Source organism: Notolepis coatsorum, assembly GCF_963971535.1.
Source record: "Notolepis coatsorum genome assembly, chromosome: 17".
Lineage (NCBI taxonomy): Eukaryota > Metazoa > Chordata > Actinopteri > Aulopiformes > Paralepididae > Notolepis > Notolepis coatsorum.
In genome coordinates, this window is record NC_140181.1 from 88,490,935 (window position 1) to 88,510,706 (window position 19,772).

Genomic DNA, 19,772 nt, shown 5'->3' on the forward strand with positions numbered 1-19,772 from the left:
ACTACAATAGTACCAATTTGTAATAACTTTTTTTTTATGATTTATTTTTAGCATTTTTACAGGTTTTTCCAGGTCAGACATGACCGACAGAGCAGAGAGGAAGGTCGGGAGAAGACATGGGGGGAAAGACATGCGGCAAATGTACGTCGGGTTCGGGAGACGAACCCGGGTCGATGGCGTAGCACCGCAGTGCGTTACATGGTGCGCCACCCTGGCACCCTAATTTGTATATTTTGTACCCAGTTTAATCACCTGTACATTGTATATTGCTGTTGCACTTTACTGTTACATTTGCACTCTGGTTGGATGCCAAACTTATTCGTTGTACTGTACTGTATGATGACAATACATTTTAATCGAATCTAAATATATTAAATATGTTTGGCCTTTTCTTTTTTTTATCCACTTTTTCTCCCATTTTCTATTTTTCTCCCATCCCAATCTCGTATCATCCAATTCAACCCTCCCCTGTCTCGAACACCGTTTCTTGCCTCCCACAAGCCGGCTGCAATGTGGACTAAGTCATACATAGCACGAGTCCCCTCCGATACTCAAGGTAACAGCAGTCGCATCTTATCACCTGCACGGCACGATCTTTCAGCGTCAGGGGTCTGGGCTTTGGAGGGGCGCCGCCCCCATTGCTTCCTGATTCTACTGCGCAGGCGCACCAACCGACCTGTAGGAGTCGCTGTCCACAACACCCGATCCCCACCCATCAGTTTCCCACCCCCTAATACTGCCAATGTGTATTAGTACGGACGACCAGCTAAACTGAAAGCAATGTGGAGCGCTGGGCTCGAACAGGCGAACCCAGCGTCTCCAGTATTCGTGGTGAGCGCCTTGCCCACTGCACCACGTAGCCGCCCTATTTTTGGCCTTTTCTGTGCTCTTTTTCTCTCACTATTTTGACAGTGGATGTTGTCTCATTTGAAAACGGAAGCGTGTCGTGGTGTGACAGACGTGTACCTGCGGTCTGGAAGTTGAGGGCCACCAGCTGGGAGCCACAGAGCCACATGGGCAGGGGGTCGTAGTTGGAGGAGTCCAGCCTCTGGCCCCGGGGGTAGATCCTGGACAGCTGCAGCCGGTTGTACTGCAGGAACCTCTTCCCTTTGATCTTGTTAACGTACTTCTCCGCCTTGGTCTCTGGGAAGGACGACATGTCTCGGAAACAGGCCCGCTCCGTGCCGATCTCTACGGGAGACGAGGGAAGGACGTTACCATTTTTCCACTGCGCTTATATTAGTCTATTTTTATACTCGTTCTATGTCAGAAACCTGCTAATAGTATTTTTATAGATTTTAATCTCAGAAATGGATCATAATCGATAAGAAATCTATAAAAAAGATTATAATGATTCAAAATCTATTAAAATAATTTTTTATAGACTATTGATTCTAAATCTATTACAATTATCTTTATAGACTATAACAATCTTTTTTTGTTCTCCTCTCCATAGATTCTAATGACAGAAATCTATTAACAAAATGTTGGGAGGTTTTAATATGAATTCTCCTTATAGACGCCAGTCTATAATTATGCCAATTTTAGGCTCATTTTATGTCTATGTCTATTTTGTGTCTACTAGTGATTACTGTGAAGCACTTTGGGCTGCAATTCTTGTATGGCTTGTAAGGTGCTATACAAATTAAGTTTATTATCATCATTATTATCTGGTTCATGCGTGTGTGTGTGTGTGTGTGTGTGTGTGTGTGTGCAAGCAAGTGAGAGTGAGAGAGAGAGAGAGAGAGAGCCATGTAACACAATATACACAGTAATTGGAATCTGTATCGTCACACATCAGAGAGGTCAGGGGTAACATATCAGAGGTCAGGGAGCAGGCTTGGCTGCAGAGCGGTGACCCTGGAGCAACGGAGCAATCCAAGCACAGTCTCATCTTCTTGACCCTTCAATCACACCATAACAACGGTTGCTAAGCGCCAGACAAAACCTTTTCAGACTGAACGTAACCCTGCATTCACTTCACAGGCCAGAGTGAATGACGGAGCATTCTTGCCATCCACGATTCACGGTTCAGTGAAACCGATGTCCAGCGAAGGCTAACGTGGGTAGCGCTAACCCACCTAATACTATTTTTACCATGGAGGTAGTAGCACGCTGCTGGTTCCGGCTGGCTAACATTACATAGAGCTATCGCTGCTAATAACTAGCACTAAAGTCGCATAGCACAGCCAGGAACTAGCAAGGGGTAGTGGTAAAGTAGCTAGTGTTGTTCAATAGCATTATGAGGCTACCGCTAGCCTTTGCTGAGCAGCGGTTTACGGAGGGATCCGCCAGACACAAGTAGTTTTAGCATCCGTTAGCCTAAGACTAATGCTAATATGTTTGTTATTGTCGGCTTGGCCGAGACAATATATATAGCAACTATTAAAATTACAGTAAATGAAATGACAGTGACCGACCCCTGAGCAGACATACCGATTAATCTCTTCCCACACTAGATTGGTCTTCCACATAAATCCAATTTTGACATTTTCTTACTGTTTCTATGAGTCCCGAGTCCTGTTTTTATGTTTGGGGACAACGGATGGAAATTAGCCTCATGCTAAATCCGGCAATTTTTACACTCCACAGTGTTCATTAATTTTGCATTGTCCCGTCCAAATAAAATAAAATAAATAAAAAAGAATATTTGAGAAACGATGAAGACGGCACACTTCTAGTTGTGCGTGTGTTAATCCATGACTTTGTCTAACGGGTGTCCGTGTGTAGGATCCTTACTGTCTTCATCGAAAGGCACTGGCCGACAGTAGATGACCAGGTCAGACAACTCCAGAGCGATCCTCTTCCTTCTCTCCATCATCTTACCCTCCTCCAGCTGAACACAGAGACACACAGATTAACACACAACAGTAAGATAAACAGTTTAACACACAACAGCAAGACACGCATCTAAATACACAACAGTAAAACACACATCTTAATACACAACAGTAAGACACACACACAGCTTAACATACAGACACACACACCAGCCCTCCCCCTGTGTTAGGTGAACCTTGGCCTCAGAGGTCATGGTGACTGTGTTAGGTGTACCTCCTCAGAGGTCATGGTGACTGTTAGGTGTACCTCCTCAGAGGTCATGGTGACTGTTAGGTGTACCTCCTCAGAGGTCATGGTGACTGTGTTAGGTGTACCTCCTCAGAGGTCATGGTGACTGTGTTAGGTGTACCTTGGCATCAGAGGTCATGGTGACTGTTAGGTGTACCTCCTCAGAGGTCATGGTGACTGTGTTAGGTGTACCTTGGCCTCAGAGGTCATGGTGACTGTGTTAGGTGTACCTTGGCCTCAGAGGTCATGGTGACTGTGTTAGGTGTACCTTGGCCTCAGAGGCCATGGTGAGTGACTGTGTTAGGTGTACCTTGGCCCCAGAGGTCATGGTGACTGTGTTAGGTGTACCTTGGCCCCAGAGGTCATGGTGACTGTGTTAGGTGTACCTTGGCCTCAGAGGTCATGGTGACTGTGTTAGGTGAACCTTGGCCTCAGAGGCCATGGTGAGTGACTGTGTTAGGTGTACCTTGGCCTCAGAGGTCATGGTGACCTCACGGATCTTCTGGACCCACTCCTTCAGCTCCTCCTGGCTGCTGGCGGCGATGTCCAACACCTGGCTCGCCCGCGGAGACGTGGCCGGCACCAGGGAGAAGACGTGGGGCCTGCTGCCCTTCCCATCCGGACGCTCCACTAAAGAGAGAGAGAGATAGTTAGGGGGGAGAGAGAGAGAGAGAGAGAGCGAGAGAGAGAGGGAGAAAGAGAGAGAGAAAGAGGGAGGGTGAGAGAGAGAGTTAGGGAGGGAGGGTGAGAGAGAAAGAGGAGAGTTAGGGAGGGTGGGTGAGAGAGAGAGGGGTGAGAGAGAAAGAGAGAGAGGGAGGGTGAGAGAGAGAGTTATGGAGGTAGGGAGGGTGAGAGAGGGAGGGTGAGAGAGAGAGTTATGGAGGTAGGGAGGGTGAGAGAGAGGGAGGGTGAGAGAGAGAAAGATAGAGAGAGTGAGGGAGGGTGAGAGAGAGAAAGAAAGAGAGTTAGGCTGTTATGGCAAACGCTTAGTTTGAAAGAAGGGAATCAAACAGGGTGATTTAGGGTGAGAGAGATGACTGAAAAGCAGGATGAAGAGGATGATGCCAATCTTATCGTCTCGCTACAAGGAGAGAGACAGCGAGAAATAGTGAGTGAACGGCTTAGAGGAATGCAATGCATAGAGTGGGATAGAGGTGTACGTGTAAGGCATAAACGGAGATAATACAATTGGCTGTACCCAACTCCACCACTAGATGGAGCCAGAGAGCCAGCCAGAGGTAGCGAGACAGGTTCACGGCAGGTAAAACTCCTGCTTTAGTATGCGGGGGCCAGAGTGTTGCATGGTAGCACCTTGCCAATAGTGACACTCATTTATTGAGCTCATGGACGGTGTCGACACACAGCCAAGAGAGCGACGAGAGGAACAATAAAAAATAGAATAAACAAATGGAAATAGAACAGGAGAGATCAGTCATAGTAGAGGGAGGCGCTGTCCCATTTCTTCGGTCAGCTCTAAAAAGGAGGACAGAGGATGAGCTTGTGTGCACGTCCGTGTGAGCGCCTCCGTTGGCCCCGAGGCACGGTGACCGCGTGCTCAATAGGGAGGTGCAGTGGTTACGTCATTGTTGTTTTCCGGCCGGTCCACCTCGCTTGAAATTGCAATGTATTTCCAATGGACACATTTCTAAATGCATGCGTGTGTGTTCCGGTGTGTGTGTGTTGTGGATAATAGCCAATGCCAATTAAAGACCTCTGAGCAGGTCCTGCATTATTATTAAATCGTCTCGTTTAAAACAAATAAAGCATGAACATTGGCATGGTGTACCTTTCTGTGTGTATGCATCCACAATCTATAGCTCAACATGAGAAAATGTGCAATTAATCACAAAGGTAGCAAAATAACAAAGTTTATGTTTTCGTTCACCGAGGAACTACACTTCACTTTGGCGCTGCTGACTGACGTCACCACAGCGTAGACTCCTGGCTGCATTAGGCGACAGCACTGAACGACAGGCGTTCTACTGGTAAGTGTAGTTATTTTTTTACGACAAATTAAACAACCTTTTATAACTAACTTTATTTCAACCAAAAATGCCTAAACAATAATGTTGTGATAGAAGGGAACTCATTTTGTGCAAAAATGGAAAGTGTGCCAATGTTCATGAGACAGAATTATTACAATAGCCGATAATAAGTCCTTTACATGTTTTGTATGTTCTTACAAAAAAAGAAAAAGGCAAATCCTGGAAATTGCATATGATGATGTGGAAAGAGATGTTTTGAATATTGGAGAGATTTGTGCAAAAAATAATAATAAAAAAAAATAAAAACGAACCTAAACTAACCTAAAGTTAGTTTAGGTTCGTGTTAACGTTAGATAATGTACAAAATGGGGCGGCTAGGTGGTGTAGTGGGCAAGGCGCTCGCCATCAACGCTGGAGACGCTGGGTTCGAATCCAGCTCTCGGCGTTGCTATCAGCTTGGCTGGTCGTTCATACTAACACAATTGGCAGTGTTAGGGGTGGGAAAGCTGATGGGTGGGTCCTGGGCGTTGTGGACAGCGACCCCTACAGTTCGGTCAGGGCGCCTGCACAGCGAGGGTAGGATCTGGAGGGAGGTAGTGTGACCTTCCACACGTTACACACTCCCGGTGAGAATCTGCGCGGCCAGGCTGGCTGCCGGCTGGCTGCACATGCGTCGGAGGAAAGCATGTGACAGTCTCCGGCCTCTCGGACCAACAGTAGGGGGGAGTGCGCAACAACCAGGAAGGGGGTTGGGAATTGGCATAACGACTAACAGTGGGATGGGAGAAAAATCGGGAAAAAGGAGGGGGGGGGGATAATAAAAAAAAATATAAAAAATTTAAAAAAGATAATGTACAAAATAAACGTATTTCCGGTGTAAAAAAATAAAAATTAAAAAACAATAGCCGATAATACATTTTCCCAATGATAAATCCCTATATACGGGGGACCGTGCGGGAAACTAAAGTGACGTCAGTCTACACCTCCCTATAGCGCCGCGGCACCGAGCAGGAAGGGGCGGGGTCACTCACCAATCTGACAGGAAGACACGTTGACGCTTCCTCTCAGCAGATCTCCCAGAGGGCTGTTCTCGGTCATCTCCTGCTGGATAAAGGGAACGAGGACACGCAGAGAGGAGGGGTGGCGGGGGGGGGGGGCAGAGGGAAGAGAAACAGCATGAGAGACTAGTTCCATGTCATGTATATTACACCCTTTGATAGCGAGTCATCAGCAATAGACGGGACCAGGAACGGCTTACTACCCAAATGCTGGTAATTGAGCTCTAGTTTTTGCACTAGCTTGATCTCAGGAGTGACTGTCAACATGTCGGATAATGAGCCTTCATGATAAGATAAAAAAAAAAAAAGACTGGTCCAAGTCTATCCATCGTTTACTGAACACACTGTAAACGCTCGACTGGTCTTCTAGATTTCCGTCCCACTCGCTGAGTGACATCGATTCTCACCGATCTGTCAGGCTCCACCACCGACGGACTGATCTCCTCCACGTAGTTGGCAGGAAACCACAGCTGTTTCTTCCCTCCACAGTCACCCTTCCACCTGACGGAGAGAGAGAGAGAGAGAGAGAGAGAGAGAGAGAGAGCGAGAGAGTCAGAGACAGAGAGAGAGAGACGGAGACGGAGAAAGAGAGATAGAGAGGAGAGATGGAGACGGAGAAAGAGACGGAGAGAGAGAGAGACGGAGACCGACAGAGAGAGATGGACAGACAGACAGAGAGAGAGACAGATACAGAGAGAGAGACAGATACAGAGAGAGAGACTGTGTCAAACTGCGACTAAACAGCATCTGCTGTGCACAAAAACAAGACCCATTTCTATTCACATAATATGCCAGGCTAAATGCATTGAGCAATTGCCCGGCTTTAAATACATTCTGTATACTACTGTGTGCAGGTAGTGGAGCCTAAACATGGTGCTTACATTTACATTACATTTACCTGACGCTTATATCCACAGTCAGCAGGAAGGGTACAACTCTGGCGGCTAAGGGTCAGTAACTACAGTAGCTAAGGGTCAGAATACTGTATATTTCTTTCAGTTAGTTAGATAGTAAATTATAACACTACCTTATGCATACTGCACCTTATGTGATACTGTGAATACTGTATATTTCAGTTAGTTAGATAGTAAATTATAACACTACTTTATGCATACTGCACCTTATGTGATACTGTGAATACTGTATATTTCAGTTACCGGTAGTTAGATAGTAAATTATATTGACTTATTTGTTTACACTGCTTGTTTACATCCCCCATGCTGCTATGATGCCTGAATTTCCCCAAGGGGATCAATAAAGGAATATCTCATCTTATCTTAACATGGTTCGTCAAACAGTGTCAAACATGAATGCTACAGTCTTGAGTGCATAGCAGTGCATAGTAGTAGCACTTTCCAGAACGCTAATCTTAACATGATTCAACATTGCACAGCATCATGGGTAACATTACCTGCTGTTATTTACCTTGCGTTTTATCATTAAAAGGATAACATGCTAGCATTTAAATGGCACTGACATCAGTGGGGGGGTAGGGATGCCTCCAGAGCTAGCCTACTCATAAGATAATACATATGATATTTATGGTACACCTAAATATGACACATTTCAAGCTGTGCCAATGGGATAAAAAAACGGAATGGTTCCCGTCTCTTAAGTGGGCGGAGCTTCTACCCGCGGAGCCGTCGTTAAGATGGAAGTTTCGAGCTCGTCTTGAGCTGCATCTACAGGTCAGAGAACTTGCAAGAGAGACAGTCCAATATCTTCACATCTATGGTACAGAGATTTGCTACCGTCGGTCAAATCCTCTACATCTCTCATGAATGTTGTGTGAATGGAACCTGTGCCAGTCTCAGCCAATGCCACTCCTGACGTGAACCCACCTGACGCAGTGCAGGAAGCGAAAGCGACTCGATTAACCTCCCTTCTGAACCATCTCTGACTTATACTAAACAACCCTACTGCTCAGTAGATGCAATCGGTGCAGCAGGAGTATTTTCAGATAAGCCCCCGCCCACAATTATATTCTGAACCAGTAGTCTGGGGCTTGCGATTGGTCCTAAACTACTGTGCTGCCTGTCACTCACTCACCATCCACCTTCCTGTTTGTCCACGTTGGAGATGATGGCGTTTCTGGTGAAGGAGAGCTCATCGTCCCTCTGGGCTTTATACTCATACATGGCCCTCACTGTACACTGTGGAGACGAGACAGGCGGTTAGGACACACACACTGTAGAGACGAGACAGGCGGTTAGGACACACTGTAGAGACGAGACAGGCGGTTAGGACACACACACACTGTACACTGTGGAGACGAGACAGACGGTTAGGAGGACACACACTGTACACGAGACAGACGGTTAGGACACACTGTACACGAGACAGACGGTTAGGACACACACTGTACACGAGACGGTTAGGACACACACTGTACACGAGACAGACGGTTAGGACACACACACAGTACACACACTGTACACGAGACAGACTGTTAGGACACACTGTACACGAGACAGACTGTTAGGACACACACACAGTACACAAGACAGACTGTTAGGACACACACTGTACACAAGACAGACAGTTAGGACACACAGTACACAAGACAGACTGTTAGGACACACACACAGTACACAAGACAGACTGTTAGGACACACACACAGTACACAAGACAGACTGTTAGGACACACACAGTACACGAGACAGATGGTTAGGACACACAGTACACGGGACAGATGGTTAGGACACACAGTACACGGGACAGATGGTTAGGACACACAATGTACACGAGACAGACTGTTAGGACACGCACACAGTGGAGACAAGACGGAAGGTTAGGACACACAGCAGAGGACGCACACACACACAACTCTGGTCTTACAGTCACTGTTTTCACTATGAATTGCAGATAGAAAAGCATTCATAAGGATTGGAGTTGAAACACACACACACACACACACACACACACACACACGTAGGAGGATGAGAAGGAAGTAGGCCGCTATCCTGGAGAAAGTGTTTATTGCTGATATTTATTGTAAGGTATAATATAACTGATGCATATATACAGACCCTCATCTGCACCTTTGATTACACCGTTCACTTGCTCATATTCTTATATTCAGAGTTAATTATATTGTTTACACTGCTTATTTTTTATCTTTACTATAGTTTTATTGCCTATATTTATATCTTCTACCATTACCCTGCCCATACGCCTCTATACTTCCCACAAGCAAGTTGTCCTTCCGCGTTGCTCTGATTGGCCACGCACGTTTCTGGTCATGTGACATGTGCGCCCAATCGTGTGACGGCAAGTTCTTTGGACGGTTAAGCTTAGGCGCTCTTTCGAAGTTGGTTAAGGTTAGAGTTTGTCTTGGAGCATGGCGATAGAACGCCAGCCCTGATTCCAAACTCTAACCTTAACCAACTGCGAAAGAGTCGCCTAAGCTTAACCAGTGATAAACTAGGCGTTAGGTAGTTTGCAGGCTGTTCCACGCGGAAATGGGCTAAGACACTGCTCGTCATGCGATTGGGCGCACATGTCACATGACCAGAAACGTCAGTGGCCAATCAGATTCGCAAAACGCACGAACCGTAGGTCAGTGGCCAATCAGAGCAACGCGGAAGGACAACTTGCTTGTGGGAAGTATAGACGCTGCCCATACCTGTAACTCCCCTCCCCCATGCTGCTATGACGCCCGACGGGGATCAATAAAGGAATATCTTATCTTATCTGAAGCCCTTCCATAGTGACGACTCACCTTGAATGTAGGCATTTGATTGGGTTCTACATAGAAGCCAGGGTTACACGCATACAGGGACCCGTAGTCTGGCTCCTGTGGGATAACAACACATGCAAACATTACATACTGCTGATAATTAGGAAATTATCACGATACTCACAAGGAATTGTTTTCAACATTGACTTTATATCTTGAATCAACATCCCGTATGGAGAACCACATATTACATATTAATCCAATAGATGTTCATCACATTGCCTGGCATGGTATTGTAAAGTATAATTTCAAACCAAAACCGTGTAATTTTCTAATAATATTCCCCGAAATACTTTTTTTTTTTTTTTTTTTTTTTTTTTTTTAATATTTGTTTTACTTTAGCAATTCGGACAAGATACTGTTCCACAAAAAGAGCGGTTGAGGCTTGTGAATGATCTCCCGGCACTACGCATCTACATGAGCTCTGTGAAAGATCTTGTTAACGTAAACAATGAGCCTTAAAAGTTATGCTAACAGCAGTAGCCACGCCACCCCACTTGTTAAACAGAGAAGAACATGAGACCAAGGGAAGAGAGCGAGAGGAGAATAGATGATATAGTTTGAGATTTTGATACACTAAAAGTTATTTATTTAACATTTTCAACTGAGATCGTCACACCACTAAATCACAGGTAGTGAGATCATCACACCACTAAATCACAGGTAGTGAGATCGCCACACCACTAAATCACAGGTAGTGAGATCGCCACACCACTAAATCACAGGTAGTGAGATCGCCACACCACTAAATCACAGGTAGTGAGATCGCCACACCACTAAATCACAGGTAGTGAGATCATCACACCACTAAATCACAGGTAGTGAGATCATCACACCACTAAATCACAGGTAGTGAGATCGCCACACCACTAAATCACAGGTAGTGAGATCATCACACCACTAAATCACAGGTAGTGAGATCGCCACACCACTAAATCACAGGTAGTGAGATCATCACACCACTAAATCACAGGTAGTGAGATCATCACACCACTAAATCACAGGTAGTGAGATCATCACACCACTAAATCACAGGTAGTGAGATCATCACACCACTAAATCACAGGTAGTGAGATCATCACACCACTAAATCACAGGTAGTGAGATCATCACACCACTAAATCACAGGTAGTGAGATCGCCACACCACTAAATCACAGGTAGTGAGATCGCCACACCACTAAATCACAGGTAGCATCACACGGACACGGTACGAGAACACTCACAGCGGTGCCTATCTTCTCCAGTGTGTCCTCGTTGATGGGGTAGCGCAGCTTCATCTTGCGGTACAGCGGGTGTTTCTCATAGTAGCTGATGAGATCCACCAGGCTGTCGAACTCGTCCGTCCCCAGCACCACCGTCTGCCCCTCCTGCTGCACGCGACAGTGCTTGATCTTCCCCTCAGCCCTGGAGAGAGAACACACACACACACACACACACACACACACACACACACACAGGGAGGTGGTCAACAATAATGGAAACACGTCGGACTCCACACATGGTCACAAGAAAACAGTAAAATACAGTACATTTTTTTTAATTAAAACTGCATCTTTTGACAAGAGATATTTGAACAGATGTAGAAACCATTGACATGTATGAAAGTATTTTTTTTTATGCTTTTCAAATGAGATTGTAAAAGTGAGTTACAATTACGAGGTCAAATACTCTGTATTGGGACTATGCATTGTAACAACATCCTTATGTATCAACATCAATTTAGTTATATGTTAAACTAGGTGTGTATGAACAAATGTGTGGGCATATAGTTGTGTACAGTTAAGTATTCTTTGATTATTGTATATAGGATTATTGAATATTGGCGCTCGTCTTGTGTGTGTGTGTGTGTGTGTGTACTAGTCCAAGTCTCTAGTCCTTTGTCCCGATTATATATTATGATGCAAGTATTATGTGTGTGTGTGTGTGTGTGTGTGTGTGTGTGTGTGTGTACTAGACCTTTTGTCCTGTTTACTGGTAATGTCATGATGCAAGTATTATGTTGCATAGCCACAATGTACGTTTTTTTGTGGACCCCAGGAAGAAGCTACTGCAATGCTGTAGCTAATTGTGGATCGTAATACACTAAACCCATCTGTCAGGCTTCATCACATCAGCGCAGGAAGTGTTCAGGAACCTCACAGGTCATGAGCCACCTCGTCCGTGACTAGTAGGGCTGAGTGTTCAGGAACCTCACAGGTCATGAGCCACCTCGTCCGTGACTAGTAGGGCTAAGTGTTCAGGAACCTCACAGGTCAGGAGCCACCTCGTCCGTGACTAGTAGGGCTGAGTGTTCAGGAACCTCACAGGTCATGAGCCACCTCGTCCGTGACTAGTAGGGCGAAGTGTTCAGGAACCTCACAGGTCATGAGCCACCTCGTCCGTGACTAGTAGGGCGAAGTGTTCAGGAACCTCACAGGTCATGAGCCACCTCGTCCGTGACTAGTAGGGCTAAGTGTTCAGGAACCTCACAGGTCATGAGCCACCTCGTCCGTGACTAGTAGGGCGAAGTGTTCAGGAACCTCACAGGTCATGAGCCACCTCGTCCGTGACTAGTAGGGCTAAGTGTTCAGGAACCTCACAGGTCATGAGCCACCTCGTCCGTGACTAGTAGGGCTAAGTGTTCAGGAACCTCACAGGTCATGAGCCACCTCGTCCGTGACTAGTAGGGCTAAGTGTTCAGGAACCTCACAGGTCATGAGCCACCTCGTCCGTGACTAGTAGGGCTGAGTGTTCAGGAACCTCACAGGTCATGAGCCACCTCGTCCGTGACTAGTAGGGCTGAGTGTTCAGGAACCCCACAGGTCATGAGCCACCTCGTCCGTGACTAGTAGGGCTAAGTGTTCAGGAACCTCACAGGTCATGAGCCACCTCGTCCGTGACTAGTAGGGCTGAGTGTTCAGGAACCTCACAGGTCATGAGCCACCTCGTCCGTGACTAGTAGGGCTAAGTGTTCAGGAACCTCACAGGTCATGAGCCACCTCGTCCGTGACTAGTAGGGCTAAGTGTTCAGGAACCTCACAGGTCATGAGCCACCTCGTCCGTGACTAGTAGGGCTGAGTGTTCAGGAACCTCACAGGTCATGAGCCACCTCGTCCGTGACTAGTAGGGCTAAGTGTTCAGGAACCTCACAGGTCATGAGCCACCTCGTCCGTGACTAGTAGGGCTGAGCCCAAACGTTCGAACGTTCGTTACGTTGGCATTCGAATTCTAAATCAACACATTTTTATTCAATTCTTTATTTTATTTTTAAAAATATTTTTTTCTATTCATTCCGTTTAAACCAATGGGGGTTTTATTCACAGTTGCAGATAAAGATTAGGCTACACTAATATTATAGTATTAAAAGTGATGAGTTATTTTCATTAAAGAAAGTTGATTTAATTGATTTAGTTGGGATGGGGATTCTGCCTGGGCTGGGTCTGGGGCTGGAAAGTTGATTTAATAAAAAAGAAAAAGACTCATTTAATCAGATTAATCACTTTATTGAAATTGAGGATTTAGTTTGAGGATATTTATTAAAAAAATCTTTATTTTTTTTTAAATTAAAAACGAATGTTCGAATGTCTGTTCGAAAAACCCTGACGAAGTTCGAATCCGAAAAACAGGCTTCAGGGACAGCCTTAGGGGGCTTTCTCACTGCCATTCGGGGTCGAATCAGCTCCGCTCCATCCTCGCTCCGTCCTTGGGTGCGAACTTCCCCCCTCCCTCTCCCCCCTCTAGTTTGTGTACACACTGCAGTCTTAGGGCCCGCGTCCACCTAGCACATATTTAGGACCGCACGCGTCTGTTTTCAATGTATTACAATGGGGAGGGAGCGCATGCGGCCCCATGCGGCCGCCTCTAGGAAGTGCGCTGCCGTCGGCTTCTTTTTTCAGCGCCTTTATGCGGCCGCACAAGCCAGAGAGTTGAAACTGGCTGAACTTTTCTAGAGCGGTGCGCCGAGCGCATATTCAAACAACCAATCACAGCCAGTCATCTACCACTCTGTTTGTAACCTGACACCGGAGCTGCCTGCCTGTCTGGCTGTCTCCCACAGACCATTGAGATTCGTGACAAAACTAATAATAATAACTACACGAATACACTACTAAAAAGCTAATAAAAAGCAAAGGGCGAACTGTGGTGTCAGGCAATAACTATATATATAATTAATATACAATAAAGTTATTCAAATATGCTATAATATGTGCAAAACCGCGGCATGGCTGTAGATTTCTTTCTGTCATCTACAAGATGCGCGTCAAGCCAGCTCTGCCGGCGCACTCCCAGCATGTTTCACGGAGAAATATGCGCTAGGTGGACGCGGGCCCTTAGTGCGCTCCGGGTTTTGTTTACGGTTTGCGTTTTGAGCGTGTAACCTGCCGTAGCGATGATGTCACGCTCTAACGTCAACACAGGAAGAGTTTTAACACACTGTGGTGGAAACTGGATGCTGATATAAAGAAACAAATAACCAATAAATATGAAGTTATATTTGAACCTCTGTTGTCAAGCGTCGTCAATATAACCCACCCCCTTTTCTCACGAATGGAACTGGTGTCGTGGAGTCCGCTTTGAGCGTTTTCCAGGGTTAGCAGCTAACGCTAAGCTAACGCTAGTTAGCTTAGCCTATTTATTACTAGTTAGCAGCTAACATTAGCCCATTGCTCGCATCAATTATATTGCATGTCATTGATCTACCGGTCGATCACGGCCAACTGGTTGGGCACCACTGGTCTATAGAAATAAATGCATTCAAACAAGAAACCAATGTATAGTAATGGAACTGGTGTCGTGGAGTCCGCTTTGAGCATTTTCCAAGGTTAACGCTAAGCTAACGCTAGAAATAAATGCATTCGAACAAGAAACCAATGTATAGTAGACATAGCAATGGCAAAAAAATTGCCAAGCCTAATGAGAGCCAGGGAAGTCTTGTGCTTGTAACGTGGCTTCATGTTTTCATCCACTGAGCCGTGGATCCAAACTCGCCAAATTGCCCCTAAATATCGTTTTTGTGGGTATTAAGTTTTTGCTGTATGTTTTTATCTGCCCAAAATTCAAGCAAGCATGAAAGCATTACAGTAATGACGTTGTGTGTGTCAGCAAGTTTTTTGATTGATTGATTGATTTTTATTGTAGAGTAAAAGACAGCATCCAAGGGATAAAAACATGAGTGCAAGCACTTATTTCCATCATGGTCCCTGATTTTGGACATGGACAAACATCATAAAACATAGAGCATCATAATAAAACATACTAAAACAGAGCATCATAATAAAACATAGATCATCATAGATCATCATAATAAAAAACAGAATAAAACATAATAGCAACCCCATACAAAAAAAAAAAACACTTCCTACCCTCTCCTTCCTATGGCTATTCTATACTTCACTGGCTAGCCATTTCTTTGTGGCACGTCTAAAACGTCCCCCCTCTTCGAAGTTGATACAGCAAGCCTCTCCCGTGTTTTGGTACAAGCATTGCACCACGCCCCCCGCTCCCACTGGCGCGCACCCGAGACCACCTATTCCAGCGGTCCAGGTTTAGAGCGAATCAGCGTCCTCAGGGACGGGGGGGGGGGGGGGGGGGGGGGGCGTTCTCAGTAGGACGGACACACCCTATTTGGGTGCGATCGGGCTGTGATTCGACCCTGAATGGTTAGTGAGAAAGCCCCCTTAGTGACTAGTCGCTTCTTTAGCACTAGAAACGCACTGTCCCGGTTTTGATGCACACAGTTTGTGAGTCTGGAATTCTAGTTCCAATCCAAGCGGTGCATGGGTAAGGCTAAGAGAATAATCAAAGACTCCAGCCACCCAAACAACTGCCTCTTTGAACTGCTGCGGTCAGGCAAGCGATACCGGAGTCTCATGGCAAGCACAGAGAGACTTAGAAGAAGCTTCTATCCTCAGGCCATCAGAATGCTAAATGACAATAACACTATGTAACAACCATCAAATGCACTCACAGCACACACACTCACTTTAAACAAACAACTCACTGCAGCACCCACTTTAGAACACCTAAACACACTTTATATTTATTGGCAAATAATTTGCACTACAACCCATACCTCATTACACCTTACTGCAAATTGTACCTCATCCCATTTCTGCATTGTACTGTATAGTATATTGTATTGTAACTCAGTTACTTTTCTACTCTGCATTGTACATTGTATATATTGAACACTTTTGTCTACGTACTTGATTTTTTTTATACTTATCTATTTTTATCTAGCACAATCTCTGGAGCAAAACAGAAAGAAGCATTTTATATAAAAGTATTCTGTACGACAACTAATAAAGAAACTTGAAACTTGAGTTCATGTAAGCCAGACTCAACTGCCGGTCGTGACTACGGAACACAAATCTAGTTTGTACTCTTCTGTGCTTTGACTGAATTAAACCCAAATCTACCTGCTGTACCAAGTATCTGTCTGATCTTTGACTTGACATCTATGATCATCATCTGAGTCATTAGGCTTTTCAAAAGGCTCAGTGGTCCAAAGATCCTTTTGTCAAAAGATTGATATTAATACAGATTACAGATAATATCTGTACCGTCTTCACAGCAATGAAAAATTGTAATAATTATTTTAGCCTAGCAGGTGTTCTTAGGTACTGAATAGTACCAAAGATATACGATTATTAATCATATCTGTACAACTTCAAGCATCGCACACCAAGCCACTGCACACCTCATTCTATTCATAACATCCCTATTGTAGTTAATGCACTACTGGACACACTCCCCAATACACAATCCTCTACAGCTATAATAGCACTGTATGGCATGATGCACTGAATGTTTATACTAGTCATATTTCTAGTCTATCGTCTACCTTCCACGGTCTTGTGAAATGCTACTATTCTTGTAGAAGTATGCACGCCAGTATGTACTGTGAAAGTCGTTTCATACCAAGACAATACAGTCCATGTTTACTGTGCTCGTCCAATAAAAGCTGGTTCCAATTTTTGAAAGTTTGCAGTTATGCATCAATAAGATTTATATTTGTGCAGGTGGCGGAGGTTTACCTGAAGGAGATGGCAAAGGAGCTAAGCTCCGCCCTCTTCCTGACTAGGAAGGCTCCGTCACGAGGAACCCTCATCAACATGTTCTCCGCATGGCTCCTGGAGAGGTTGGCGTGGTACCACCTGAAATAGACAACAGATACAAGCTAGCTTAGTCTGGCTGTTCAGGATGTATACCGGTAGACACACAGAGATATAGGCTAGCTTATTCTTGCTGTTCAGAACATATATAGACACACAGATACGGGCTAGCTTAGTCTGGCTGGTCAGAACATATAGACACACAGAGATACAGGCCAGGTTAGTCTGGCTGGTCAGAACATATAGACACACAGAGATACGGGCTAGCTTAGTCTGGCTGGTCAGAACATATAGACACACAGAGATACAGGCCAGGTTAGTCTGGCTGGTCAGAACATATAGACACACAGATACAGGCCAGGTTAGTCTGGCTGGTCAGAACATATAGACACACAGAGATACAGGCTAGCTTAGTCTGGCTGGTCAGAACATAGACACAGATACAGGCCAGGTTAGTCTGGCTGGTCAGAACATATAGACACAGATACAGGCCAGGTTAGTCTGGCTGGTCAGAACATATAGACACAGATACAGGCCAGGTTAGTCTGGCTGGTCAGGATGTATAAACACAGGTCAGGTTAGTCTGGCTGTCAGGATGCATAAACACAGGCCAGGTTAATTTGGCTGGTCAGGTTAAATGGAGATGGATGAGAGGATGGCAGTGACGGCTGCATGGAACCTGATAATGGCAGATTCATCTAATTTATTATGAATGCTCATTCAGGGTCTTTGTGCAGTATGTGCATAATATCTTATATCCTCAAGGCCATCGCAGAGCTTATAGCGGTTGCCGAGTGGTGCAGGGATGTGACCAGGGCGTGGTCAGGAGATGATACGGAACGCGAGGAAAACCGCAATATCCAATGGGGATTAATGGGAGAGCGCATGTCCAAAAAACCTGGACCAATCACATCCCTGAAAAGGAGGTCAGTGTCTCCTCTGTAGAATTAGTAAATACTCCCTGGGGAGAGACTCACTCTTTGCTCTCGTGGGCGTTGGTCTGTGGCACAGGCTCCGTCAGCTTCATCTCAAACTCGTTGCAGCGCAGCGCCACCTGCTGGTAGTGTGTGATGAGGGCGAAGAGCGTGTCGAACACCAGGTTGTCCGTGAGATAGAACTTGGGGCTGCCGGCCTCCTGGCGTGAGTGGATACGACAGTGCTGCACGCGCCCCGAGCGCCTGGAGCCGGACAAGGAGGAGAGGGGGATGAGAGGGAGAGAGAGAGAGAGAGGAAGAGGGGGTACTTTATAAAGAGGTTATATTCTCTAGAGTCCTTCACTCTCTATTCTGCTGCCTGCATCCATCCATGTGTCCCTAAATGCATTTATATAGCACTTTTATCCAAAGTGCTTTACAACTTGTGCCTCACATTCACCCGTTCACTCACATTCACACACCAACAGAACAGAGGCCAAGCTGCTCACCGGGAGCAGTTAGGAGGTTCAGTGCCTTGCTCAAGGACACTTTCGACACCCTGCCCGGTAGGGTTGGGTACCGTTCACATTTTAACCGATACCGCTACCTGGGAATCGATACCGGTACCAAACAGTATCTTTTTCCAACAACATTTTAATTTCTGTTGCAAAACTAAACTAAAGTCTAAACTTCTAAATTTCAACATTGTTATCACACGACACAAACTAAAAACCCTCCCTACCTCCCTCTCCCAAACCATTCCTACAACGATTTTCTTTATGTTGCATGATCATGTATACATTTATTATGTATCATTATTTTGTAAGTTTAAATATAAACATTATCTGGCCATCCTCGGTAAATACCATCAAACTCCTCCGACCTCATCAGGTCTTTCCAAAGACCAGAGATGGGATGTGCGCGCACACACACACACACACACACACACACACAAACAAAGGGAGAATGGCTTATAGCCGACTTAATGATTTTAGAATATTTCAGATAATGAAATTAAATGTTTATATCATCAACTATCCAGTTAGTATTTATATTGTAACGTTTGGCTACTTTAAATCATTGAATGTAGAGAGAGCGAGAGAGGTGATGTATTAGGTTTGAGTTTGAGCCTCTTGGTTACTATAGTTGAGTGATGTCACACTAGGAAGTCAACACACGGAGTTGTAACATGGATCCCCATGCATGAAGCGATATATATAAACAAACAGCCAATAAATGTGAAGTTATCTTTGAACCTCGGTTGTCAAGCCTCGTCAATATAACCCCCATTTCCTCACTAATGGAACTGATGTCGTGGAGTCACTCCGCTGTGAGCATATCCAGGGTTAGCCAACGTTAGTTAAGGTTTTTCTTGAATCTAGTTAAGGTTTTACCACAATGTGGACATAGAGGAATGGCGAGGAAGGATGCCAAGCATGTTAGACACGCTGGTCTGTTGCTCGTGCTGGTCTGTGTCTTATGAAATGACAATTGCGCATCATTGAAGGTCTGCGCTGTCTGTCTATAATGAAATGACAATTGCGTGTCATTGGAATTCTGATTATTTTCGAACTGGGTGGGTCTTAGGTATCGAAATGTGGCACTGATTGATCAAACGTGAATCGGTACTCTGTAGGGCTGTCTTAAATACTTCGAAGCTTCGTTCGATGGGCATGGGATTCGAATATGAAAATTAAATTCGATTATGTAAAAAAGAAAAAAAATATATATATATGAATATATTATTTTTTTTAAATCAACTCTGCCTCTTTGTTAACTACAACAAGCAATGCTGTTTGTTATTTAAGATGAGGTTGGACTCTGCACTGACAGATTTGTGTTCATTGTGCTGCTTTTATAAAGCCTCAAATGACGGCTTACAATATTTCATGGAAGCAAAGTGTTGTTTG

The 19,772-nt window shown here is 45.0% G+C and overlaps 1 protein-coding gene across 4 annotated transcripts in view; it reads right to left on the reverse strand.

The window, feature by feature from the left end:
• Positions 1–19,772, reverse strand: part of plcg1 (phospholipase C, gamma 1) — a 95,158-nt gene that overhangs the window by 14,023 nt on the left and 61,363 nt on the right. For 2 of the 4 annotated variants that reach the window (XM_084333892.1, XM_084333890.1), the window contains exons 18-27: positions 17,926–18,126; positions 16,871–16,990; positions 11,078–11,258; positions 9,835–9,909; positions 8,162–8,265; positions 6,520–6,613; positions 6,086–6,155; positions 3,536–3,699; positions 2,740–2,836; positions 967–1,191 (exon numbers count right to left, since the gene is read on the reverse strand). In XM_084333892.1, the coding sequence (XP_084190018.1) occupies positions 967–1,191; positions 2,740–2,836; positions 3,536–3,699; positions 6,086–6,155; positions 6,520–6,613; positions 8,162–8,265; positions 9,835–9,909; positions 11,078–11,258; positions 16,871–16,990; positions 17,926–18,126 (1,331 nt within the window). Of the gene's footprint in view, positions 1–966; positions 1,192–2,739; positions 2,837–3,535; positions 3,700–6,085; positions 6,159–6,519; positions 6,614–8,161; positions 8,266–9,834; positions 9,910–11,077; positions 11,259–16,870; positions 16,991–17,925; positions 18,127–19,772 lie in introns of all 4 variants that reach the window. The other 2 variants (XM_084333891.1, XM_084333889.1) reach the window with 1 other exon arrangement.